General features: G+C 46.2%; 1 protein-coding gene across 27 annotated transcripts in view; it reads right to left on the reverse strand.

Annotated features, from left to right (window-relative positions):
- ANK3 (ankyrin 3) overlaps positions 1–27486 on the reverse strand; it is a 1924186-nt gene that overhangs the window by 395015 nt on the left and 1501685 nt on the right. For all 27 annotated transcript variants that reach the window (XM_078642672.1, XM_078642674.1, XM_078642664.1 and 24 more), the window contains 2 exons: positions 20099–20296; positions 8140–8238 (listed from right to left, as the gene is read on the reverse strand). In XM_078642672.1, coding sequence (XP_078498798.1) covers positions 8140–8238; positions 20099–20296 — 297 coding nt within the window. The remainder of the gene's footprint in view (positions 1–8139; positions 8239–20098; positions 20297–27486) is intronic.

Genomic DNA, 27486 nt, shown 5'->3' on the forward strand with positions numbered 1-27486 from the left:
TCCAGGGACAACCAGACTCGTAATTATGCCCTCAGTGATTTGCCCAGAATCACGGGATGTCTCAAGACTCAAAGCGAGATTCCCAGCTCCAGAGCCGGCAGCTCTGGCCGCTGCACCACATCCTCTCCATGACAGGAGTGTAACGTCCATTTGTGCAGCAGGTGAAGTGGCATTAGGCCTCAGAAGCCTGAGGGGTTCACTGAACCCCAATTGCTGTTTTGCCCAGTCCAAACAGGGCCCATGCCAATCCTTGCACTAAGGCCCATGACATACAGGCTATGACACTGGTTCCCCACGCTTACATGTCTTGCCAGTCTGTCCAGTTTGCTTGCATGGCCGTAATACCATGCCCTAGAAACATTATCTCAAGCTAAGTGAGAGTGTTTTTATCTCTAACAGCACACTTAGGCTCTCAAGTGTTAAGAGACGCTTTGAGGGAAGTTGGCGCAATCAAAAATGCTATTACACAAGCAACAAGCATTAGAAATGCAATCGGGCTCGGATTTATTTGAGTTTGAGCTAATGGCATTGTAAATGGTAATGTATTTTTGCTAAGTGTTATGGAGTGTGTTAATGTGGTGGTGGTGGTAGTGGTACTGGTAGTACTGGCGGTGGTGTTAGTACTGTTGGTGGTGGTAGTGGTAGTACTGGTGGCTGTAGTAGTGGTAGTACTGGTCGCTGTAGTAGTGGTAGTACTGGTGCTGGTAGTACTGGTAGTACTGATAGTGGTAGTACTGGTGATGGTGGTGGTACTGGTGGTGGTGGTACTGGTGGTGGTGGTACTGGTGGTGGTGGTACTGGTGGTGGTGGTACTGGTGGTGGTACTGGTAGTGGTAGTACTGGAGGTGGTGGTACTGGTAATGGTAGTACTGTTGGTGGTAGTACTGTTGGTGGTAGTACTGGTGGTGGTGGTACTGGTGGTGGTGGTGGTACTGGTGGTGGTGGTACCGGTGGTGGTGGTACTGGTAGCGGGAGTACTGGTGGTGGTACTGGTAGCAGTAGCATTGGTGGTGGTGGTACTGCTGCCCGTAATACTGGTAGTGGTAGTACTGGTGGTGGTGGTACTGGTGGTGGTAGTGGTACTGGTTGTGGTAGTACTGTTGGTGGTGGTAGTACTGTTGGTGGTGGTAGTGGTAGTACTGGTGGCTGTAGTAGTGGTAGTACTGGTGGCTGTAGTAGTGGTAGTACTGGTGGCGGTAGTACTGGTGGCGGTGGTACTGGTAGTACTGGTGGTGGTGGTACTGGTGGTGGTAGTAGTGGTAGTACTGGAGGTGGTGATACTGGTAGTGGTAGTACTGTTGGTGGTGGTACTGGTAGCGGTGGTACTGGTACTGGTGGTGGTGGTACCGGTAGTGGTAGTAGTGGTAGTACTGGAGGTGGTGATACTGGTAGTGGTAGTACTGTTGGTGGTGGTACTGGTGGCGGTGGTACTGGTAGCGGTGGTACTGGTGGCGGTGGTACTGGTGGCGGTGGTACTGGTAGCGGTGGTACTGGTAGCAGTAGCATTGGTGGTGGTGGTACTGCTGCCCGTAATACTGGTAGTAGTAGTACTGGTGGTGGTGGTACTGGTTGTGGTAGTACTGCTACTGGTAGTACTGGTGGTGGTGGTAGTACTGTTGGTGGTGGTAGTGGTAGTACTGGTGGCTGTAGTACTGGTAGTACTGGTGGCGGTAGTACTGGTGGCGGTGGTACTGGTAGTGGTAGTAGTGGTAGTACTGGAGGTGGTGATACTGGTAGTGGTGGTACTGGTAGCGGGAGTACTGGTGGCGGTGGTACTGGTAGCAGTAGCATTGGTGGTAGTGGTACTGCTGCCCGTAATACTGGTAGTGGTGGTACTGGTGGTAGTGGTACTGCTGCCCGTAATACTTCTACCACTCCGCACTACCACTCCGCACTACCACTCCACCCGGAAGCACCCACCACGTTGACCCTGAAGTATCACCTCACAGGGCTATCAGTGCTCTAAAACAAACTCGCTTTACATTCCGTGTTCAAACAAGGAGGTGCAAGCTAGCTGAAAACTGTAAACCTTTTATTCCAAACAAACATTTTTAATTTCGGTAAAAGCATTTCAGCTATTCAACTACGCCTCTGCACTCTGCACTACGCCTCTGCACTATGCCTCTGCACTCTGCACTACGCCTCTGCACTACGCCTCTGCACTCTGCACTACGCCTCTGCACTACGCCTCTGCACTACGCACCTGCACTACGCACTACCACTCTGCACTACGCCTCTGCACTACGCCTCTGCACTACGCCTCTGCACTCTGCACTACGCCTCTGCACTACGCACTACCACTCTGCACTCTGCACTACGCCTCTGCACTACGCCTCTGCACTCTGCACTACGCCTCTGCACTCTGCACTACGCCTCTGCACTACGCCTCTGCACTACGCACTACGCCTCTGCACTACGCACTACCACTCTGCACTACACACTACCACTCTGCACTACGCCTCTGCACTACGCCTCTGCACTACGCACTACGCCTCTGCACTCTGCACTATGCCTCTGCACTACGCCTCTGCACTACGCCTCTGCACTACGCCTCTGCACTACGCCTCTGCACTACGCCTCTGCACTACGCCTCTGCACTACGCCTCTGCACTCTGCACTACGCCTCTGCACTACGCACTACGCCTCTGCACTACGCACTACCACTCTGCACTACGCACTACCACTCTGCACTACGCACTACCACTCTGCACTACGCACTACCACTCTGCACTACGCCTCTGCACTACGCACTACCACTCTGCACTACGCCTCTGCACTACGCCTCTGCACTACGCACTACGCCTCTGCACTACGCCTCTGCACTCTGCACTACGCCTCTGCACTACGCCTCTGCACTACGCACTACCACTACGCACTACCACTACGCACTACCACTCTGCACTACGCCTCTGCACTACGCACTACCACTCTGCACTACGCCTCTGCACTACGCCTCTGCACTACGCCCTACGCCTCTGCACTACGCCTCTGCACTACGCACTACGCCTCTGCACTACGCCTCTGCACTCTGCACTACGCCTCTGCACTACGCCTCTGCACTACGCACTACCACTCTGCACTACGCACTACACCTCTGCACTACGCACTACCACTCTGCACTAAGCCTCTGCACTACGCACTGCCACTCTGCACTACGCACTGCCACTCTGCACTACGCCTCTGCACTACGCACTACCACTCTGCACTACGCCTCTGCACTACGCACTACCACTCTGCACTATGCACTACCACTCTGCACTACGCCTCTGCACTACGTACTACCACTCTGCACTACGCACTACCACTATGCACTACCACTCTGCACTACGCACTACCACTCTGCACTACGCACTACCACTCTGCACTACGCACTACCACTCTGCACTACGCACTACCACTCTGCACTACGCCTCTGTACTACGCACTACCACTCTGCACTACGCCTCTGCACTACGCCTCTGCACTACGCACTACGCCTCTGCACTACGCCTCTGCACTACACCTCTGCACTACGCCTCTGCACTACGCACTACCACTCTGCACTACGCCTCTGCACTACGCCTCTGCACTACCACTCTGCACTACACCTCTGCACTACGCACTACCACTCTGCACTACGCCTCTGCACTACGCACTACCACTCTGCACTATGCCTCTGCACTACGCACTACCACTCTGCAGTACGCCTCTGCACTACGCCTCTGCACTACGCACTATGCCTCTGCACTACGCCTCTGCACTACGCACAATGCCTCTGCACTACGCCTCTGCACTCTGCACTACGCCTCTGCACTACGCACTACCACTCTGCACTACGCACTACGCCTCTGCACTACGCCTCTGCACTACCACTCTGCACTACGCCTCTGCACTACGCCTCTGCACTACGCCTCTGCACTATGCACTACCACTCTGCACTACGCACTACCACTCTGCACTACGCCTCTGCACTACGCACTACCACTCTGCACTACGCACTACCACTACGCACTACCACTCTGCACTACGCACTACCACTCTGCACTACGCCTCTGCACTACGCACTACCACTCTGCACTACCACTCTGCACTACGCCTCTGCACTACGCACTACGCCTCTGCACTACGCCTCTGCACTACGCACTACGCCTCTGCACTACGCCTCTGCACTACGCCTCTGCACTCTGCACTACGCCTCTGCACTACGCCTCTGCACTACGCACTACCACTCTGCACTACGCACTACGCCTCTGCACTACGCACTACCACTCTGCACTACGCCTCTGCACTACGCACTACCACTCTGCACTACGCCTCTGCACTATGCACTACGCCTCTGCACTACGCCTCTGCACTACGCCTCTGCACTACGCCTCTGCACTACGCCTCTGCACTACGCCTCTGCACTACGCCTCTGCACTACGCACTACGCCTCTGCACTACGCCTCTGCACTACGCACTACGCCTCTGCACTACGCACTACGCCTCTGCACTACGCACTACGCCTCTGCACTACGCCTCTGCACTACGCACTACCACTCTGCACTACGCACTACGCCTCTGCACTACGCACTATGCCTCTGCACTACGCACTACGCCTCTGCACTACGCACTACGCCTCTGCACTACACACTACGCCTCTTTACTACGCACTACGCCTCTGCACTACGCACTACGCCTCTGCACTACGCACTACGCCTCTGCACTACGCCTCTGCACTATGCCTCTGTACTACGCACTATGCACTACCACTCTGCACTACGCCTCTGCACTACGCACTACCACTCTGCACTACGCACTACCACTCTGCACTACGCCTCTGCATTACGCACTACGCACTACACCTCTGCACTACGCACTACGTACTACGCCTCTGCACTACGCACTACGCCTCTGCACTACGCACTACGCCTCTGCACTACGCACTACCACTCTGCACTACGCACTACCACTCTGCACTACGCCTCTGCACTACGCACTACCACTCTGCACTACGCCTCTGCACTACGCACTGCCACTCTGCACTACGCCTCTGCACTACGCACTACCACTCTGCACTACGCCTCTGCACTACGCCTCTGCACTACGCACTACCACTCTGCACTACGCACTACCACTCTGCACTACGCCTCTGCACTACGCACTACCACTCTGCACTACGCACTACCACTACGCACTACCACTCTGCACTACGCACTACCACTCTGCACTATGCACTACCACTCTGCACTACGCACTACCACTCTGCACTACGCCTCTGCACTACGCACTACCACTCTGCACTACGCCTCTGCACTACGCACTACGCCTCTGCACTATGCCTCTGCACTACGCCTCTGCACTACGCCTCTGCACTCTGCACTACGCCTCTGCACTACGCACTACGCCTCTGCACTACGCCTCTGCACTACGCACTACCACTCTGCACTACGCCTCTGCACTACGCACTACGCCTCTGCACTACGCACTACGCCTCTGCACTACGCACTACGCCTCTGCACTACGCCTCTGCACTACGCACTACGCCTCTGCACTACGCCTCTGCACTACGCACTACGCCTCTGCACTACGCACTATGCCTCTGCACTACGCACTACGCCTCTGCACTACGCCTCTGCACTACGCACTACGCATCTGCACTACGCACTACGCCTCTGCACTACGCACTACGCCTCTGCACTACGCACTACGCACTACGCCTCTGCACTACGCCTCTGCACTACGCACTACCACTCTGCACTACGCACTACGCCTCTGCACTATGCACTACGCCTCTGCACTACGCACTACGCCTCTGCACTACGCACTACGCCTCTGCACTACGCCTCTGCAATACGCACTACGCCTCTGCAATACGCACTACGCCTCTGCAATACACACTACGCCTCTGCACTACGCACTACCACTCTGCACTACGCACTACGCCTCTGCACTACGCACTACCACTCTGCACTACGCCTCTGCACTACGCACTACGCCTCTGCCCTACGCACTACGCCTCTGCACTACGCCTCTGCACTACGCCTCTGCACTACGCACTACGCCTCTGCACTACTCTTTACGTAGATCTTAAGCATTAAAGAGTAAATAAAACGGGGTAGGAAAATCTCGACATTTGCGCTTTTGCAGGTGATAGGTTTGTTGAGCTTCATATAACGCTGCATGCCACATGGGATTGATTGTCAGATGAAACACATTCTAATTTATGTTAGCAACTTGGTAAAAGTATATCATGGGGCCTACCACACAAGCAATGAAACGCCCATGGTGAACGCGCGCACACCATCTGGAATGCATTACACGGCCACCCTGACAGCTCCTAATTAAGATTAATGCACTTTCGAGCACGTAACCGCACGAAAAATGCCCAAAATGGCGCCTGAAAATTACAACTGCCCAATAGCATCAAGACTACTAAAAATACATCACCGCGAACACCAATGACCATTCAGATAATAAAAAAAATAAGGAATGTGTCTTTCCCGAGCCCTTAACACACTTTTTTTTCTTTCTGTACTAATAGGATCTCGGCGCTCCGCCCCGAGCCCTAAAAAGAAATGAGTAATTTTCATTGTAGAAACAAGAGAACCTCCTCTGGGGGAACAAGCGAGTTCAACTGGGTCTGTTCCCTGCAAACACTTACTATGCAGGTGCCCACTGCTCATCCTAACCTGCAACATACATGAACTGGCATTAGTTTACCAATAACTTGCACCCCTGTGAAGGCCTGTGGTTCTAACAGCCTATGTTCACATCTGTCGCTTTGACCCCGTTTCCGTGGCCTTGGTCATTTCACCTACTTGTTTGATATTTTCACAGGCTCACTCTGCCTGAAAATTCCAAAATATCCAACATTTTCAGAAAATTTCAAAAATGTCCAAAATTTACAGGGAACCAAGAAATCGGCATTTTTCACAGGAATATCTGTGCCATCGATTTGTATTTCCTTAGTTAAGGATGGTTTCAACCTAAATAAAAGTGGTAAATAAGCCCAAGAAATGCACTCTCAGGAGCCATGACATACCTGCGGTCAGGATGAAAACTCTAAGACAGCAGCATGTTGTGCCTCAAGCCACCCACTGGATGTACTTTGCCGCTGCAACCTTTTGCTTTTACAATTGTATCCTGAATTATGTATTCAGGATTGATTTCTTGTTGACTGGAGGTACAGAGCATGAGCAAATGTAATATTACCACAGATATTCAAAAATAAGCCTTGGGAATAACATATAGTAGTAGATTGTGCATTTCTACTGTTGCTATCAGACTAGGAGCTTGATTACGATTTTCGCGGAAGGGCTATTCCATTACAAAAGTGATGGATATCCCATCCGACGTATTAGGAGTTCCAATAAATCTAATGGAACATAATGGAGCTCGTAATAGGGTGGACAGGCTATCCATCACGTTTGGGATGGAGTAAGCCATCCGCAAAACTCGTAATCATGCCCTAAGCCTTCAACGGAAAAGAAGTTCCAACTGTTCATAGCAAAGATTGAGCTTTTTGACTGAATATTATCATTAGGTTCCCTGCAGCAAACGTCTAGATGTGAGGGAACTTTAGCTTCAGCAGCTGGAGTAGATACTGCAGTAAATCTGCCTGGGTCAAGACCCAGTTACAGTGCTGACACTTCAACCTCTTAGAGATCAGCTGTGCTGTAGGAAGGTGGTGTGAAGCTTATTCAAGGGGAACTTCAGAGCCATAATCACTAGCAGAGAGGGAGAGTGCCAGAGAAATTGGATTTGCTCCAATGAAGTCCTGTCCTGGAGAGGACCGCAGTAGTTTAGGGAGAGCTAGCCATTCTTTTCTTTCAATGTCATTCTTCCGATACAGAACCCAAGTGGTAACTGGTGGCTAGGCAATCAGGAACATCAAGTATTAATCTTGCATTAATTCTGGAGCTTTGTTTACTGCATCCTCGTCTCTCTGAAAAAAAGCAGGTGATGGCACACACAGAGTCACAGCACAAAATAACACAAGGCTGGCTATTCATAATGAAATAGCGGAGACAGTTCACCAGCAAATGGAAGACCACTGCAGTGCCAAGAGAGAACATGGAAGATCTTAGATTCCATACACAAGCGATAGGAGCATTTCTATCTTATTAATCATGGACGTTCCTGATTGCATTTGAAATTGGATATTTTGCTAAAACATACCTTAGTCTGTGCATCAATGACAGCTCCTTGATTTACAAGAACCTCTGCCACATTCACTTTGTCCTCTTGTGCTGCCAAATGTAGCGGAGAGAGGCCACTCTGCAAATCAAGAAGAACAAATACTAAACTTAGAATGAACAATGTTTCAGTGATGCGTAAACTCAAGACAATGCTATATTTAAATATAATCAAGAAACCTTAACTTTCCCATGCGACAGAAATACATTACGCTATTCATTTTATTAGAGTCCACATTAGATGCAAGTATTCTGACACTCAGCTCTATTAAGCACATGGCACAGAAGTGGTTGGAAACTTACATTTTAGATGGACTTCACCTGCTATGAAACTTGATTGTTTGTCTTCCTTTGGGTATTCAATTTAACCTGTGAGTTCTTACATTATTAGTCATGAATCTCAGTGACTGTTACAGTGGGTGCCCTCCATTTATGCAGCTCCATTGTTTTGAGGGATGATGCTGTATTTTAAGCTTTTTTTAATGTGGTCTTAGATCTAATTTTTTGGTGCAGGAGACAGCGGGTATAGTTTTCTACTAAAAGCTTAAATGTATGAGCTGTTTCTGGTCCAACCAATACTCTTGCAGTCATGTTGGTGTGGATCTTCTGTAACCTGCCTATATGTTCTGCTCAATTTCACACTAGTCCATAAACAGCCCCTTAAATTAGCCCCATCTAACCACCCAGCCACCCCCAGTCAAATATGATAGTTGATGTCTTGTTGGCGCTCCACCTTGCCACACCAGCATGCTTGCTGATCAGCCAGGAGGCATGCCAGACAAATTCACAGCCTCTTTGATTATGATCTGAACATCCTCACACTCTAGGAAACCTCCCTTGATGCTGCCAGTGGTCTATTGATTGATCTATTTATCCTATGCTGCCTCAATACCTAAGCATCTTATCCTTCATTTAGCAACAATGAACAGCTACCCTGGTCATCGCCCTAATACTTCAAAATCAAATCTATACTGAACTTCTAATTACTCAAAATAGTACTACCTGAATATATTAAAATATTGATTCATGACCATGCTATCCTGTTTTCTAAATGACATGTCTCTATCTGGATACTCTCAATTTGCACAATGAGATACTCTTCTGATGGCCCTACTCACAGTATGCTTAAGTCACCCTCATGCAATCCTGCATAGCTCTAATTGTGCACCACAACCATTCTTTGGTTTGCTTCTGACAAGATAAAATACACTACAGAGACAACACTACCTCAAAAACTCTGCAAACCCATTCTAGCAAGAGTAAGCTCAAGTCTTTAAACCTTTTTAGCCTATTTTAATTTGCATTCACCTAACATTACTGATACGTAATCAAAACTTAGCATTCACAGAGAGGGCGACAACAGCTGGTGTAGAAGCTACCTCCTAATGCAAGACTAGACTGAGAAAAAATGAGGGAATTTCAAATGTCAGGTGACAAACTGTACTAAAACAGAAATCAGAATTGGCAAAAGCAACAGGTCTGGCCTAGGAAAGCTGATGCAATGGTTATTTTTTCTGCAAGAATAAGAAAATCAAAATCGAAAAGAATACATTCAGCCACATAAATGTGGTTGCCATATGCATGCATGAATAATTTTAAATACAATAGTATCCATTAGGCTCAATTTTAATAGAACAATAAAGGTGTTTAATAAAACAAAAAAAGCAGGTGCCACTACAATAGGTACAGATACCTTTTTTCAGTTTCAATGTAGGAACCGGTCATTGTTACTGCCACAAAAAAGGCACTATTGGCTTTCCATTGCTGTAACCTGAAAGCATTGCTTAAACAAAAAAAATTCCTAAACGGGGATGAGCAAAAAATATGCTATGTAAACAGAAAACACAATTCTTGACTTTACCAGCTATTTAATATGTAACTGCTTAACCCCTTCCCTGCGGGACTAATTCCCCCCCGCAGTGCTGGGGGAGGGGGGCGCGCGCAGCGCCCCTGTGCTTGTGATGAGCTCAGCTCGTCATGAGCCACGGTGACCGTGTGCACATGACTAGCTGAGCTCTTCATGGCCACGCCCGTTCCAATGGAAAGCCCAGCACAGCAAGGGAATTATCCCCGCGTGGGCGCGGTGCAACGGTCATGACGAGCTCAGCTCGTCATGAGCACACGGCCACCGTGGCTCATGACGAGCGGAGCTCGTCATGAGCATGGGAGGGGTTAAACTGTAGTGGCTCCAGAGTCTCATCTCAGAACATCTTAATTTCTAAATGATTTCCTTGGAGTGGATCACCATTTTGTTAACCACTTTCAAGTACAAATGACTGACTGTTGTATAACATGGAGCTGTTAGTGTTCTAAAAAAGGATAGAATAAGTAGTAGGTCTGCATGGCTGAAGCCAGTCAAAAGTAAGTCAAGGCTATGGGGCTGATTATGATGTTGGGTGGACCGCCACCGACAGGCCGTCAGTGGCGGTCTGCCCGACATCTGAGGCTACAGTCTGACCGCTGCATAATGATGCTCTCTGTCAGAGCACAGCGGACAGAAGGACCGACCGACACCTCCGACATGCTCAAGGAGACAATTGGATCGTAATCCCTACAATGGGGGCAGTGCCTGAGGAGGAACCACTGTAGGGATTATGATGTCCCTTTTTCCTCTGCCTTTACATGACGGTCTGACCACCATCTCCGGTCGGAGAAGTGTGGCTCAATGGTTAGAGCGGCAGACTCCGATGCAGAGGTCTAGCCCGGGACCAGGGTTCAATTCCCCGCCTTGGCGGGTCTTGAGCTCAACAATTCCACGGACCTGATAATTCTCGCCTCAGTGCCTATTCCAATCATGGAGTCCCACTCTGCAACTCTGGGCAATAGCTTGCTTAATCTCCACAACGGCCCCCACAACGCTAAGGATGCCTGGCCTCCACCTTGGGGGTGCCCAGGAGTGGGCTCCTCACAGGGAAAGCCAGGATGGGTTCCACAGCGGTATTCGTACAAGCGCCTTGAGACCCTTACGGGTGAGTACTGCGCTATACAAGTATCAATTTACATTACATGTAAAGGCAGACAGAATGGGACTTTGGGGGCCCCCAAGCAGGGCCACTGCTATGGGCCGAGGGGGGCACATGTGGTGCCCCCCAAACACCCATGCACTGTGTGACAGGCACCTCATGGTACCTGGCACACTGTACATGGATGTGTGAAAACTGTCTTTTCCACCGCAGCTTGTACTGTGGCCCTTTTCTAGGGCCGCAGCACAAGTCGCAATGGAAAAGAACAGTTTTCCGACTGCCTGCAAATAGGTCTTATTGTAATCGGGCAGGTGGGACCCCCAACATATTTAAGGAACAAGTCACAACTATTTGATTCCAGGTCTTTTTCACAGGCTTTTTTGGTTACAAGGTCTCACAATAAGGGTTTCACTTAGAGATCACTCACCTACAGCGCTAGTTACTTTCCTTTGGAATATTCAGCTGTCTTCCAATCCACTTCTGACCACACTGATTTTAATTAACTTCTAAATGACCTCTTCGCCAAAACCTTGTAATTACTCCCCCTACTACAGCCATCGGTGCTCCTTAAAAAAAAAATTTTAAACATCATGCTATATCCTTCTAAAGTGTCTGCCTCCATATTGCCTTATATGCAGAGTCTGTGTAAAGAAACTAACCTTAGACGCACCAGTCTACTTGGTCATCACTTGATCCAGCTCAGTTCTTAAGCCAACAACTATAAGACCAAGCCTGAACAAATCATTGCTTGTTAATGGTGTAGACTTGCAGAAATGTCACAGAATAGCTTTTTGTCAAGGGAGAATTAGACATTTGTCTTGACAGTAACCAACTAGGGGAAATTTGCCCTGATTTAAAAGGCAAAACATCAAATGGGTTATGTAGCAGGTAGATGTAAAAGACCAGTACAATCGATCAGGTGTTCCGGCTCCTGATGGTGCACTGGTAGGTGGTCACCTTGGAGAGTGGTTGCCTTTATGTCATATTTGTGGACCTTTGTTCCACATGTGATTTAGTCCCCAGGCCAACCCTGTGGTGGGTGCTACAAGAGATAGGGGTACCCAGCAAGCTCATAGATATTACTGTGAGGTTGCACATAAACAACTTTGTGCAGGAGAGGTGCGACCAGGCCGGCGAGCTGACTGAGTCTTTCCCTTTTAGCAGGAGGGTAAGGCAGGGTTGTGTACTCACCCAGCGCTTTTTTCTCTCTGCATAAATCCGGTTTAGACTTCCTGGCGCAGAATTACAATAACGCTCCTAGGTTGGCAAACATGGGGATTCCTGCCATCATGTTTGCCGACAATGTCCTTTTATTGTCTATATCTCCCATGGGTCTGCAAAAGCTCCTGGACTGTTTAGAGCACGTTTGTATGGTTCGGAGCCTTGAAATTAATACAGGCAAGATGAAGTACATGATCTTAAACCAAGGGCATTCAACTAGGGCTAATCCAGTCCTAGCAGGGACTCCCCTATAGAGAGTTCATACTTTCACGTATCTGTGCATCACATTAACCGAACATTTGGGGTGGCAGGCACATGTTACCCAGTGAAAGTTAGAGCAAGTTGCGGGGGGTATATCAAAGATGGTACATAGCTTGCAATTTCGACCAACTCACCCGGCCCTACAAGTATATAAACTGCAAACCCTGGGGACAGCATCATATGGCACAGAGCTTTGGGTCCATTTGGATGCATCTATGCTAGACTTAGTGGAAACCGGTTTTTGCAACAGCTGGTAGGTGTTCCCATAAACACTCTCCTGCTCCCCTTGGACTTGATCTCCGGTTGAGAGCACTGTTGGATAAAATTGGTCTTTGCCACATCCTGTATTGGAGGAGGATCTGGGTTACCCCAGAGCTCCATCCGTTGAAATACTTAGTCTTGCCGGTTCCCGCAAATTACCTTGGGCCAAGTACATAAAAACTACCCTGGGAGAGATTGGGCTCGAAACTTTGTGGAGTGCTTCTGATGAGATCAGGTCGATATCTAAGAACACCATTCAAACAGTCTATTGGCAGCATAAAGATCTTATAGTAAATTTCCAGAAAAAACGAGGCTCTATGACTGATAGATTTCTCATATTCATAGATATTTACAGCAGAGAAGATTTCCTTGATGAGATTAAACCTCTCCTGGCCATGCGTTTGTTCTTGCAACTATGCTATGGAACCGTACCCCTTCATTCTTTCATAGCCATGTGGGTCAAAGTCACTAGGGCTGATGACTGGTGGTGGCCAGCCTGTGGTGCCCCCAAGGAGACCCTTAGAACATGTTCTGTTCTTCTGCCCGGCTTATGAGATCAGTAGGCAATGTTGGATATTACAGCTTTGTCAAAACTAGGGCACTAGAGAGTATAAAGTTGCCCTAAGCATTCTTAGAACCGATCTCAGAAGGCGACTGATCTTTGCACTCACCCGTTACCTGATGACCATGTGGAGAGCCAGGGCAAAGTTTTACGCCTTATCTGACAAGCAACCTACTGCAGATGTAGTGATTTGATGTGTTGTGCAAATACATGTTCATACCCTAAATGTAAATACCTGATTGCCCCTCCCTACCCTCCCTTTCTGTTTTCCTGCACTTTGATAATCAATTGTGCTCTCCCCAACCAATGACATCTGCTGTATAAAAGGCTAGCATGACTATAGATTGTAACATAATGAGCTGGATTTTATCTCTATTTTTTTTTACTTTTTAAAAACTCATCTATGATATACTGTTTTATGTGATTTTATGACTTCTGGGCCGAAATAAAGATTTCACTGACTGAAAAGACCAGGAGAAGTCTGTCTTACAAACACTGAAATAAAATCTCAGAAACTTCCAAAATCAGGCTAATATTGACTAGTAACGAAAAGTGAAGCATCCCAAAAACATAAGCTTTTGTGCTGACGTTAGATGATAATTTCTTAACGCTATAGAATTTTTTTACTAATTGTTTCGCATTTTGATATTGTTAGCACAGTAGAGAGGAATTATTTAGGCACACACTACATAGTAGTTCCTTCCTGTAGTTGTGACTATGTCGACAAAGGTGTGGGGACTAAGGAGGGTAATTAATTCACCCATGCCTATTTACTGGGATGACTGGAAATGGCATTCTTTTGTTTCACACTTTCATTCGGAATAAACAGGTTAAGTGAGCCACAGACTGCAAAAGGGTACTAAAGACTTAAACAACCTTTCCTAACAAAAAGTGAGTAATTGGAGAGGGCATCAAGGCTGAGAGAGGTGCGGGTGTGGCAACAAGTTATCCAGGATGAAGAGTGATAGCAGCAGACAGTCTACGGAGGCAGTGGTTAACTATAGATGTGGCAGTGCAGAAGATACAAAGAGTGGGATGCCCAGGGAAGGCTATGAAGAAACCTGCATCAGACGTGAAAGAACAGATCACAGAATGAGCAGAAGTTGAAGAGATGGTGAGCAGTGCAGCACAATCTGGTGACAGCTCTAGCCCAAAAAACTGATGATAGGAAGTGGAGAACTAAATGGACCACAACACAGATGGCATAGCCGTAAGCTGTGTCTCTTGGATAGGGGTGGGCGATAAGCTCCAGTGGCGGAGTTCGTAGAGTTTTGCCCGAGTTCTGGCACAACTCTGCCAACTGCCGCGTGGCAGAGGTTTTTTTTTTTGCACGCGGCTCGCCAAAATCGCCACAAATCGTTCCTTTATTCAGGGTTATAATAAAGGGTTCAAATCATGTTGGCACTCACAGTAGGCAACTTTACTATTGCGTGAACGGCAGAAACTTGGAGTGACTTCTAATGTGGAGAAAAATAATAGAAGTTCTATAAGTGGTGTCTTTTCGAGTTGTGGTTGAGCTTAGGAAGGGACAGCAAGCTAGAAGTCCATGATGGGAGTGCAGGTAGGAGGAGGCACTAAAAGGTGATTAGGCTATCAGCTCCAAAGTACATGCTAAACAAGGACCGAGTTGCAAAGTTGTGTTTGTGAGCCTGCTTGATAATCGTCTACAGATGCAACTCTTGTTGAGGCACTCACCCTTCCATCTATAATGTACATTTTGAAGAGTTAAAGAAATATTCTAAAATAAAGAACAGTTGGAGGCAAAAGAATCGGGTATTTCTCTGATTGAACACAGCAAAGTAATGAAAGCTAAGACTTGGAACCACGACTTTTCAAGCACAGCACTACTGCTCGGGAAAGACCACATTCACCCTAATCCCATTTTACTTTGATTTATCAAACACCCTAAAACCTTCCACTGCAATGTCTTTCTCTGAGAGTAATCATATTGTCCTATCTTTTTTCTGAACTATTACCTTTGTTTCCGTGCTGTATTGCCTAAAGCCTAGGCTTGTTGTGTAGTCTTCCATACTTGTCAGAACCTAAGACAATACATTACCCCCTGGGGTAAGCTCTGTTTAAATAGTTCAAATAAAGGAAACTGTGAGAACAGATGCAGTCAATCTTTATATAGAACAGAGACCCCATAGGGCACTAACTAATGGACATTTATATAATATGTGGGTTCATTCCCAGACAATGACAGAAATTCTGTTCAAATTAAATATTTAAGGAGCTATTTAAATAACATATTGCTGCAATTGCAATGGAACAACAGGATGACTATAAAGCTCCATGTCACCGGGGGAATTCACGTAAAACTACTTGACTTTCAATCTGAATTGTACTTCATAAAAAACTTTCAAATACACTATACCATTAACTCCCAGACTGTGTTACATTTACTTAAATCAAAAATCATAACATTAAACATGATGCTACAGAGATGTGGAGGCATATCTCTCTGTAAACATGGCTGCAAACTCAGTATCTATTTTGATCCATTTTAAAACATTGATTGCTATGTTTTTTCACAAAACAAAGAAAAATGGTACTTTGCAAGGAGAGCATTTCAGCTTAAGCTTTTCAACAGTGACGATTCCCAACAACAGGCGCTGATAAGAGCGGGGGTGGGGCGGTGCTGGCGATTCCCTGTGGCGGACCCAGTTAAGAGCCGCCCCCCATCCTCACCCACACCCCACTTGCTATGCCACTGTTTCTTTGATACTTTTAGATGATTGCCACTGAACGGCATCTTCAAAATCATTGTGAATGATTCACGAAAAAAATAGCAAATTTGAACCCTTAGATTTATGTCTACAAGTAGGTGCATATTTACTGTTCTGTTGAACTCACAAACATTCTAACATGTAAGCCTGGAAAGCTGTGTCATAGGGCTCAAATTATCCCTCAATGACAAGGCTTATGTATGCCAAAACCAGACTGGGGGTGCTTGTGTTTCTGCCTTCAGGTTACCTGTCCTAGCAGTTAAGGCTGGACAGTTCCCTATTTGGAGCAGGGCAAGACTGTTTCTATATGGCGGATCTAGGTCTTGAGTGGGATCATGGGTGAAACAATGATGGACTGCAATGGGCACCAAGTGGTTGAGTTTAATTCCAGTTTTCTGTGCATCACTTTGTTATTTGTTGCTGCTGATGCTCTATAAGTGCAATGCGTATGCCTAGATGGGAGATCTGTGCTCACTGTGCCACAGGGCTCAAGCTATACCTCACGAAGAAAGTGTTGTTAGACCCAACCTGGTCTGGGGTTGCTTGCATTCCCATCTGGAGGGGACCTGGCCTGGCCAGTGGCCATTTACTGTTCGAGCAGGATGAAGAGTGGCATACTGGGTGATAAACGATGGACTGGAATAGAGCCTAAGCGATCAACAGTGGCTGAGATTAGTTCAAGCAATGTTGTTTGAGATGAAATGTTGCACTCGGCGCAGGTCTCCAAGCATATTTCTGGGAATTTCACGAGACTATTCCTAGGCATTCCTAGCCCCACTAAATGGAATTATCCACAGAGGTGCAGTCCTCAAAGGGACAATCCAGCTCCCACTGCAAATGCAAAGTTTGCCTTTTTTTATCCTCTGCAGTGAAAATATATTTCCATTAGAGCAACTCTTCTTCTACAAGTCCACTACAAATGGGGGTGCTCCGCTCCCCCACTCACTCTCAAAGGAGAGTTACTCCAGCCCTTTGCTGAAGGCAATTTCCACCATTTCCAGGGTGGAAATGGGTTGGCTCGCTGTTTAGTAATGCCCGCAAATGTACCCTTGTGGTCATTTACAAATATCCAAGGCAAAGAAAGCCTTGGAAAGCCGCTTAAACCCTTTGAGTAGGATTTAAGAGTGAGTATTTATGCACATTCGTAAAAGGTTTTCCGCTTGCCAGGAATCCCTCTATACATCGCTTTTAGATTCAAAATGGGAATTTGGTTGTATACGTATGTTAATAACTAACTTTACCACTGTGAACAGAGCTCATTATGTTTAGAGTAAACAAACATATGAGTTAAGAACATAAATGCAAAAAAAGGTGTTTAGCATCTACGCGTAACCAATGTACACCTACACAAGTCTGCTTTTCTCCTACATCCACTTAGAATGAAGGAAAAATGCATCGTGACTGATACGAAAATACGTGGTTGTCAGATTAAGCTCCTCGTACTCTGTTCTTTTTACCATGTTTGAAATATGGGAAGCAATGTCAGCTGGAAGGCGTTGGTCTAAAAACCAGTAAATACTGCCCAAGCAAAGGACTAACGTTGAGCAGCTCATGAGGTAAAACAAACGTTTAACACAATCGATCCCTAGAGGTTATTAACTTGAAATACTTCCAAATAACAATGGCTTTTTGCAGAATTTAATCAGTAAATCTGTACAGCAATGCGAATAGGTATTCCCCTGATTAACTTTAAGAGCCACTGTTTACCTTTTTACCCGAAGGTTTGTGGTCAGAGCGGATTATTTTGGAACTGCTATTATCACTGAAACAGCCTTCTTCTGACTCCATTACTACTTCCAAGTCCACTTTAGCTGTTGGTGGTGGTGGTTATTGTGTGTGTGCAGTGAGGGTTAGAAGCAGGGCACGATCACCCATGGTTCTAAAGGCTGATGCAGGGTATGACCTGAAGTCCGACACTGTGGCCTATTTTCTGTGCATTCTGTCAGATGCATGCAGGACCATGGACGTCAGTTAAGGGTCGCAACTGCAACCCCTAAGCCACCCATTGTGACTCCTGCCACCTTGCTTGCGACCCCTGCTGTTTGTCAGCCTTGGCAAGCCCTCTGGTGGCATAAAATCAGCTGCAGTGAGAGCAGCGCTTGACTGCACTGCTATGCTGAAGCTCTGCCTACAGAGGCATCATGATGACCTACAAGCTGGGCCTGGGTCTCTCATTTCTATGGTGACCCCAGGCGGGCCCGCAGTCCTTGATTTGGGCCAGGAAGCTAAGAGAATGAGCTTGAAGTGCGCGCAGCATGGCTGGGCATGATTGGACAGTGACTATCTAAACGTGCTGCATCTAGCAGCACGTGTGTACGTGCAACCATGCACCTGCTGCACCCTACCCTAGCTGAGGACGTGGTGCCTGGTGTGGTATATGCACCACCATGTGTGGGACCGCCAACTGGGTCCCAGGGCCGTCTATCTGGTAGCGTGTGTTAAAGCACTTCCAATGATGACTGGCCTAGCAAACATCATAGGCCAGCCCCTGGGCGGCAGTAAAAGCTGGCTGTTGCGGCACAGCCTCGGAAATGAAATTGAGTCGGACTCGAGCTTGCTGTGCGGGTGCGGAGTGTCAAAACTCTAGAGTGATTGACTAGAATCAGCACAAGTTCAGAGCCGGCTCACGAGTGATTTTTCACTTAATTGTCACTCTCTGACTGAGTCGGATGTTCGTACCTCGGGCCGCACGGCAGGAGAGAGTGAGACGGACTGAGTTGTCACTAGAACCTCGACTGTCTGACTCCCCTTGTGGTGGTACCGGTTGTTGTGACTCCTGTGAGCTTTGGGCCCTGGGGAAACCTCTAACAGAAGCAACAAGTAGAGTAAGGTAAGATTATCTGTTGTTGTTTTTCACATAAGATTTTCAAATGCCCTGCTGCAAAACTCCAGAAATGCTTGTTAAAGAGCACACATTTCAGTTTCAACCCTTCTAGCGGTCTAGCCATTGTTTAGATAATGTGAATAACACATTAATTGCCAATGTTTTATGTCGAACACTGCATCTGTGTAGCCAAAGCATGCGCCTGCTAGTCAGTCAGTGCTGGTGGACTGGCCAACAAGAAATTGTCTGTTTTGAACACCACCAAGGCTGCAATAGCAGTACCGGGCGATGGGCTGGCGTTTCCCCAAAGGCTGGGTTTGTAAATGGGACTGTTTTTGTAGCAGTTCAGCAGTGACCCATGCTCCACTTTTCTTATAAAATAAACTTTATGATGTGTTCTTCCACATAACTCATCAACTCCGTCTTCACTGAACCATCAGTGAAGACAGTCAAATCTGGTGATGGCGATAAGTGTAAGGTCATTGTGCCCTATATATGCTGGAAGTTAGACATAAGAAATCTACGATATAATTTTTAGAATGAGTGTTTGACAGTGTATGTTCACAGTCCAACTGATGAAAGACCACCTCTTTCTCTCTATCAGCCACACCACATATTGGATATTTCTTTCTTTCTAATACCTGCCACGTGCTTTCAGCTTACCAACCCAACTACTTCATTCCTAAACGCCAGTGCAAGGCTGTACCATTCATTTAAAGATTAGTTTCCAGTCTACAAATAGTTTGCTGAGAGAAGGGCACCTGCTTTAAGATGCATATTTCTATGTACCTTACTAACTCACAACTGCAGATTAGAGGCTTAAAATACAATACAGTGGATGCTAACCCAGGTCCAATTTCACAGATTACTTTACAAATATGCAATTGTTAACCGTAATAAACCCTACATCTGGAAAGTGGAATATTTTATGATAATTTGAATCCAGGCAAATTATAATACAGTGGATCAACACCATACAGGTTTGCAATCAGATGTTCACTTCATAAACATAGAATGATTACACAAGGCACAATGTTTGGCCTTTTTATTCCAAATGATTTGAAAGTCACTCTGTGAATAGTAATGTGAACGAAGAAGGAAAAAAGGAAGGTTGTGGTTACCTTATTGCTGAGGTTTACGCTTGCATTTCTCGTGAGCAGTAATGACACCATGTCGACATGCCCTTCTTGTGCTGCGAGATGTACGGGGGCGATGCCTTGTCTCGTGACGGCATTAGCATCTGCGCCATATTCAAGCAACGCGGTCGCTATGTCCATCTGGTTTTTCTTGGCAGCAATGTGCAGTGGTGTATACCCATTCTGTAGACACAACGGCCAAGATTACTACAGTGACTAAACATAACTACTGTCAAAATTACTTTATTGAATATACTACTGACTTAAAAGATGCTCACTATATTTCTTTCATATGTAAATATCTGGGGGTAGATAAAAAACTGCAAACATGAAAAAAAATCAAAGAAGCAATGCCCCTAAGAGGGCCAAATAGATTGTTCACCACATTTTATTGCAGTTTATTATTTTTCATGTAGTTATTTTTCAAATTATACACACTGATATTTCTTACGTATCTTTATTTTACTGTAGATAATTCGTTGCACCTATGCACATCATGGTCAATTTCCATTGTACCTTGATTTTAAATCAAGAGCACTTTGCCATTATGCTCTGTTAGCAAGTCATACTCAGTCGCCCTTATACCCATTTAACACTTCATATGCCACTGTGATATCCTTGCCCAATTAGCACATTATGGTAATTTCTGATGCGCACAACGCAAACCTTAGAACATCATTATCACTTGTGAATCTGCCAAAAAATTAAATTATTGTCTACTTCAAGGAGAGGTGTGGCGCCGCGGCCAGGGTGACTGATGCTGAGGATCACGGTTTGATCCCTGGCTCCGGCGGCAGGGGTCTTCCCAGGCCCATGCGACTCTGGGCAATTGCTCGCTTAATCTTCCCAACAGCCCCCAGCGTCGAGATACCCCTTCGGGGGTGATTCGTGCGCTATGCAAGTACTGGAATTTTTTTTATTTACTTCCACAATTCGGAGCAAGCACACCACAACACATTTTTATTATGCCCAGTTTGCATACTATGCGCTGTTTATTTTATGGCCAGTTAACCCATAATGCTTATTTATTACATTACGCACAGCACATCGTTACCAGGCTCTATTATGTCTAATTAGCATATAATGACCAGTTACCGTCACTATATAGTAATTTATCACATCACGATTAATTTCAATTTCGACAAATTATCCCTTCAATGTCAGAAATGCGTAAGCAGTGCAGTCCTGGCAATCACTGTGATGGGCTCCCATATATATCCTGGGTCACATAGCTCAGTCATGAAGGTGAATGGTAGTTCTTGCTATCGTGCCTAAACTTTTGATTGACTTGCTGTCAATGCATTTTGGGCCACATGCAGCGTCTGTTCACTACAATTTACTTCCAACAGCATTCTTACGTCTAGAACAGTATTGTAGCATGGGGAAGGTCTGCCTCTAACAAACTGAGAGTGCCATCACTTACTCTACTTGCAATAATAATCACTTCCAGGTTACAAAATGTATTGGTAGCATAAGGGCCAGTAAGAACGTTTTGTGGGGCCCAGGGCAAAAGCTAGTTGTGGGGCCCAGACCAATAATATGTGACCCAGGGCAATTACTTTTCTTCACTGTGGCGCCATTTCCGTGATCATGACATTTGAACACACCTTGAAGTAATCAGGTTGGATGTTCACTGAACAAAAATGCACCTGCTCCAATATAGTATAATGTTGCTCCATCTATAACAAGAACAAAAGCCTTGTAAAGGAATCAAAAGACAACTGAGTTCACTCTTTTCTCACTGTTGAAACTATCATCAGGACAGAAGGGGGAAAGATCCAGCGGATGTACACAATGTGCAATCAGGAAACATGATGCCAATCCCGACTTCCCAACTTGTCCAAACTGTGTGACCCTAAGCAATTACTTTTCTTCACTGTGCCTCCTTTTGCATGACCATCAAACGAGAGCACCTTTAAATAATTTAGTTCAGCATGCCATGGTACTTAAATCCCTCATATATTGTTTAATAGACATAATGTTGTCACATTTATAACAATACAGGCTTGTAGGCGGTAGAAAACAAGTGACTTGCCTCTTGAGTGTTAATAAAATCGTCAGGGTAGAAAGGGCATGGTTCACTAGTTCTAATTAAGGTCACTCAGTGCAGTGCTATATTCTAATCTTCTGAAGTGAAAAAAACGAAATAGGTTTTTTTTTTATTTAAAAAGTTTGCACAGAGTTATTAAGCAAAATTTGCAGCGGGGTGAGAGGACCACGCCAAGACCAGAGCTGTTCTCCTCATCCTGTGCTGCGCTGCTCTTCCAAACATGATCCCACACAGGCACGGCCGTGGAGAATTATGGGACCTGGCCTGCGCCATCTCACTACCAGCACTGTCAGCGACCTATGGTCTCAAGACCTATGCGCACCCGCTTTCCACAGGCATTCAGCTGTGCGCGCGACCTGCTCTTGTGGTCATGGCCCGTTTCACAGCACGCGTTCTGATTACAGGGACCCTCGCTGTAAATGCCATGTGTACTACAGCCTCTACCACATCGCGCTGTGGGGCCCTTTTCAAACAGTAGGGCCTAGAAAATAATGCCCGTCCTCCTTCTCTGAGTGTGGTGGCCTCAATGGGACACGCACACCTTGTATGGCAGTGTTCTTGTGTCGCGGAGGCTTTTGGCTGCTAGCTAATAGCCCGCGCTTGGAGTCTCCCTCGCTGAATTATTTTTCGCCCCCTTCACCTTTCCATTTGTGTGCCTGTCCAAATATTAATTTCCTGTGTCTCCGTACCCTAATTCCTTAGTGAGTTATATGGCCCTCTGGTTTCTGCTTTCCTCACGTAGACTGGTTTCACCAAGTGTTCTTTTCTTGGGAAATGCATTACATATTGAACAACAACCCAACGTGTTCGGTATTCTTGTTCTTCTTTTTGCCATCCTGCACAGAAGCACCAGCAGTCCGCCTCCAAGCCACCAACCTACATCAGTTCAAGTCCTAGCTGTACCACCTCTATGTGTTATTGTATATTTTATTTTATTTATTTAGAAGCTTATAAAGCGAGACTCACCCCCGCGAGGGTATGTCTGCGCTGCGAACAGGCAGTGCTAGGGCTATAGACAACTGGTGTTATGGTACAGTTGTGGGATAGGGATACAAGCACCCCACATATGTCAATGGACCAGGAGAACATGGCCTGGGCAGTCTTTTACTTACTGACATGGTCCCCAACAGTGCCAATAATGATTTTGTTCGACTGGCGGCATTCTGAAAATGTAAGTGGAACTAAACACTGCATGAGGAAAAGCTGAGAAAAAAGTGAAAAAGCACAAGGTCCGGGTATTTTCTATATGTAAACTAGTTCTCAAAACTCCCTTTGGCATTAATCAAGTTATAGGTGTTGGTGTTTGTGAAAAGATGACAAACACGCAGGTAATATTTAAACCATGTAAGGTCGCAGGAACCGGCCAGGAGCAATATGTTCCCGAGGGTTCGGAAGCCACCTCAATTGCGTGCGCCGAGGATGAGTCGCCATTAGCTCCCACGACAATATGGGGATGACACTGATCAGCAGATCATTATAATTGATTCAACAACCTACTAGCTGGCTGTATCCTTTTATAACACCTACTAGATTTGGTATTGTGGTAAAACTCACTTTATTTATACACTTTTCACACTTCGTTTGGTCCTGAAGAAAGCCACATAACCTCTACGAAGGGCATTTAGGCTGAAACAGGTCGATCATCTAGAGATCATGACAGGTTGAATCTTCCTGCCATAGCCTACATCCTTTTTAATCCTCACCCTGGATGTCCAATTAAACTTTGTTTTCATCACACTAGGTCGTTAGTTTTAACTTCATCATCACTTTCTCTACACCCTCTTACCACAGCTGGTTAATCAGAAGGTTTTAGAATACCACCCAAACTACATTGAAAAAACATTCATGAGCTCCTCCCTCTCAGGGAGGGAGTTGTAGCCAACACTGCGACTAGGTTCGCAGTGCATGAAGGTTCCCGATGATGAAGCGTGCCACCCGCGGGTGGTTGAGGGAAAGCATTCTTTAAAAAGGGACTCCCACGTACTCCGCCTCTTCAATTCCGATGCAAGGGTGCTTGTTTGTGTTGCCATATTTGATACGAGGGGAGTCGCCCCCTGTCGGTCTTTAAACCCCCTTAGGCCTCTTTTGTGTGTATTGAAGGTTAATTTAGCATCATAGTACACGACCACATGCAGTGGTAGGAATACTCCAACTGGCTGAGTTCAAGTATACACATTCCAAACCTCAACCTGCATCCACATTCAATTAGAACATGGCATACTTAACAGGAAAACCTCACACATCTTCCTGGATACACACATCACACACAATGGAAAGTAAATATAACCTAAGCTTAACACACCAGAAAGTCCTACATAAAAGCAGAAAATAACCAATCTTAACATGCCTAAGAACTAGGTGAAACAAACAAAAACAAAACATGAAATCTCAACTCAAAAATGTTATACTCATCATTGAGAGGTGATGTGTTGTACGAATATGCTTCTACTTCAAAAATGTTGGATACAAGATTTGAACCGCACAAAAATGTCATATTGGAGAGGCATCAATTTTATAGACGGCATCAACATCCTGGAGATCCCATTGAAAGTTGTGTAGGTACGTTAAGAACACTACCTTCTACATGTGAGTATAAGGAGTTTGCGGACAAATTAATAAGGGGATTAACTTGTAGGACGTTATTATTATTTGAATTTGTAATGCGCACAGCTACCCCGCTGGGCGCACAGCAGCTTTGGGGGATTCCTAAGTGCAACAGCTAAATGAGCCAAGTTTTGAAGCCTTTGCGAAAACCACGAAGAGACTTAGCGCTTCTCAATGACTCTAGGAGAGAGTTACGGAGTTATGGACCCAATTATGAAAAGGAGCGCCTTTTCATACGAGTCAAGCGGAACCTAGGCACATTAAACAGGGTGCGATTCATAGATCGCAAAGATCGAGAAGGATGAGACAGTGACACAAAATCCTGGATATACCATGGTCCAGTTCCTGCTTTAGCCTTGAACATTTAGAATAAAGCTTTGAACTTGATGCGGTTAGGGATTTTGAGCCAATGAAGGTCGCGAAGAAGGTTAGAGGCTGAGGATGACTTTGGAAGGTGGTAGAGCAACCTGGCAGCTGTGTTCTACACTAATTGCAGCCAGCAGGTTATAGCTTTATCAGCTCCCAAATACAACACATTGCCGTAATGCAATCTGGATATAATTAAAGCCTGGATCACAGTCCTTTGAGCGGAAGCAGGGATCATTAAAATGATCTTTTTTTGCCATTTGAGGACCGCACTTCATTTGAGGCTGTCACTTTAGCCACTTGAGGCTTCATAGATAAGTTTGTCATCCAGGAGGAATCCCAGATTTATAACATTCGGAGATGGAATGGGCAGAGCCCATATGGAGTCGGGACAGTGATGTTGGCCCCAGGGAAATGAGTTTTCCCCCAGAATCATGGCCTCAGTTTTATCGCCATTGAGCCTAGGAGAGTTTTTCTTCATCCATAGGGAGAAGAGACTCAAGCCCACGCTTAAGTCTGTAGGTCTATGGTTCTGTTCAGATGACAAAGTTAAGATGATCTGTGTGTCGTCTGCCTAAGAGAAGAGTGTCAGACGGCACCTCTCCACCTCATCCACCAGAAGGCCGACATAGATGGTAAACATTAAAGGACTCAACACTGAACCTAGGGGGACTCCTGCCTTAGGGCTGGAGTCTCAGATCTGGCTTGGAGGAAAAGGCTTGAAATGTATGGTCTGTTAGAAACAATCTGAGTCAAGCGAAGGCTGAGCCCTCAAGGACCAGGGCAGTCAGTCTCTCTTTCAAAATGGAAATAGGACAAAACTTATATAAGGTGGCCATGTCCAAATTGGCTTTTTTCAAAATGGAAACGACCATAGCATGTTTCCATTTCTAGGGAACCAGTCCCTCACTGAGACAGGTAATGAGAAGATCCCTTAACATGGATAACAAATTAGAATCCAGTTGCCTTATCATGGTAGGGGGCCCAAAGGAGAGCCTGATATAACAGATTGCAAGATGGGGTTGAAAGTCACAGTATCCAACAAGGACCAAGTCCTTAGTTTTGGTGTTACATCAGCATTAATCATAGCACCCTGACGGCCTGCATGAATAGATTTCTGAATATCAGAGTCAGCCATGGTGTCACTTAGCTGGACTCCATACTTACGATCTAAAGTCATTTGAGAGAGAATCCTACTTTTTGGTTTTAAAAAAAGGGCTAGCTCCTCGCATTGCGTTGTAGAAAGTGAGGGTGTGGGAGGCAAATTACAGGGGTTGGGTAGTTCTTTGACCACCCTGAACAATGTCTTGGAACAGTTTTGAGTGCTTAGGATTTTCTTTGAATAGAATGCAGCCCTCGCAGATTTGCAGGGGCCATTATATTTGTTTTAGCTCTTTTCTGTACTGACCTTTAGCCTCCTCTGTGTAGGACTTCCTCTATATTCTTTCCAGGGCCTTGCACTGTTGTTTTCATGTTTCATCATTTCACTAAACTAAGGAGCTGGTTCCAAAGAACGACCCGAGCTTTTGGCCATGGCCGTGGCTGGCAGAATTTCCTCCATAGCCTCTGCAAGCAAGTTATAAACTAGATCATAATCCATGCAAGTCAGGTCTGGTGTGATGGAGTAACTTATTAAGCACTGGAATATTCAACTTCCCCAGTTCCTTGATTTGGACGGTTCGTTTGGGAGGGATGTTAAAAGACAGGGCGTGGTTCTAATATTAAAAGGCACAGGGGAATGGTCAGACCACAATAGTGGCAGAGGGGGAGCAGACATCAAGTCTGTGATAATGGAGAAAACTGGATCCCACAGATGATAGGCCACACGAGTGGGGCCAGAGTTGCACAAACTGAAACTGAGGACACCAAGATCTTATATGAGAGTGTAAATCAGGTTGGACATAGGGTGTTCTAAATGGAGATTAATGTCACCATATAGGGTGAAATTGGACAATTTTAATATGTGTGGAGCTATCAAGTCTGGAAAAGAGGTACACCAGTTTCCTGCATGGCCTGGGGTGTTGATTTAGCAAAGCTCTTGAGAACGTGAATTTAGGTGTAACTGAGAGCGCAAAAAGGAGGGCTTCACAGGCAGGAACAGAGATTTCTTCAATTTGACACTCCAAGTCATTTTTAAAAATACCTGTTTAGGTACTCTGGGCACTTTGCCGCTGCTGATCAGTGCCAACGTGCAAGTGCTCCCTGTGTAAATTGTGATTATGACTGGTTATCCATGATTGGCCTATTTGATTTACTGGTAAGTCCCTAGTAAAATGCACTGTGTGTGCCCAGGGCCTCTAAATCAAATGCTACTATGGGGCCTGCTTGGCAATACAACCACATTTCTGAATAT

The sequence above is a fragment of the Lissotriton helveticus genome, chromosome 5_1, assembly GCF_964261635.1.
Source record: "Lissotriton helveticus chromosome 5_1, aLisHel1.1, whole genome shotgun sequence".
In the NCBI taxonomy this organism is placed as follows: domain Eukaryota; kingdom Metazoa; phylum Chordata; class Amphibia; order Caudata; family Salamandridae; genus Lissotriton; species Lissotriton helveticus.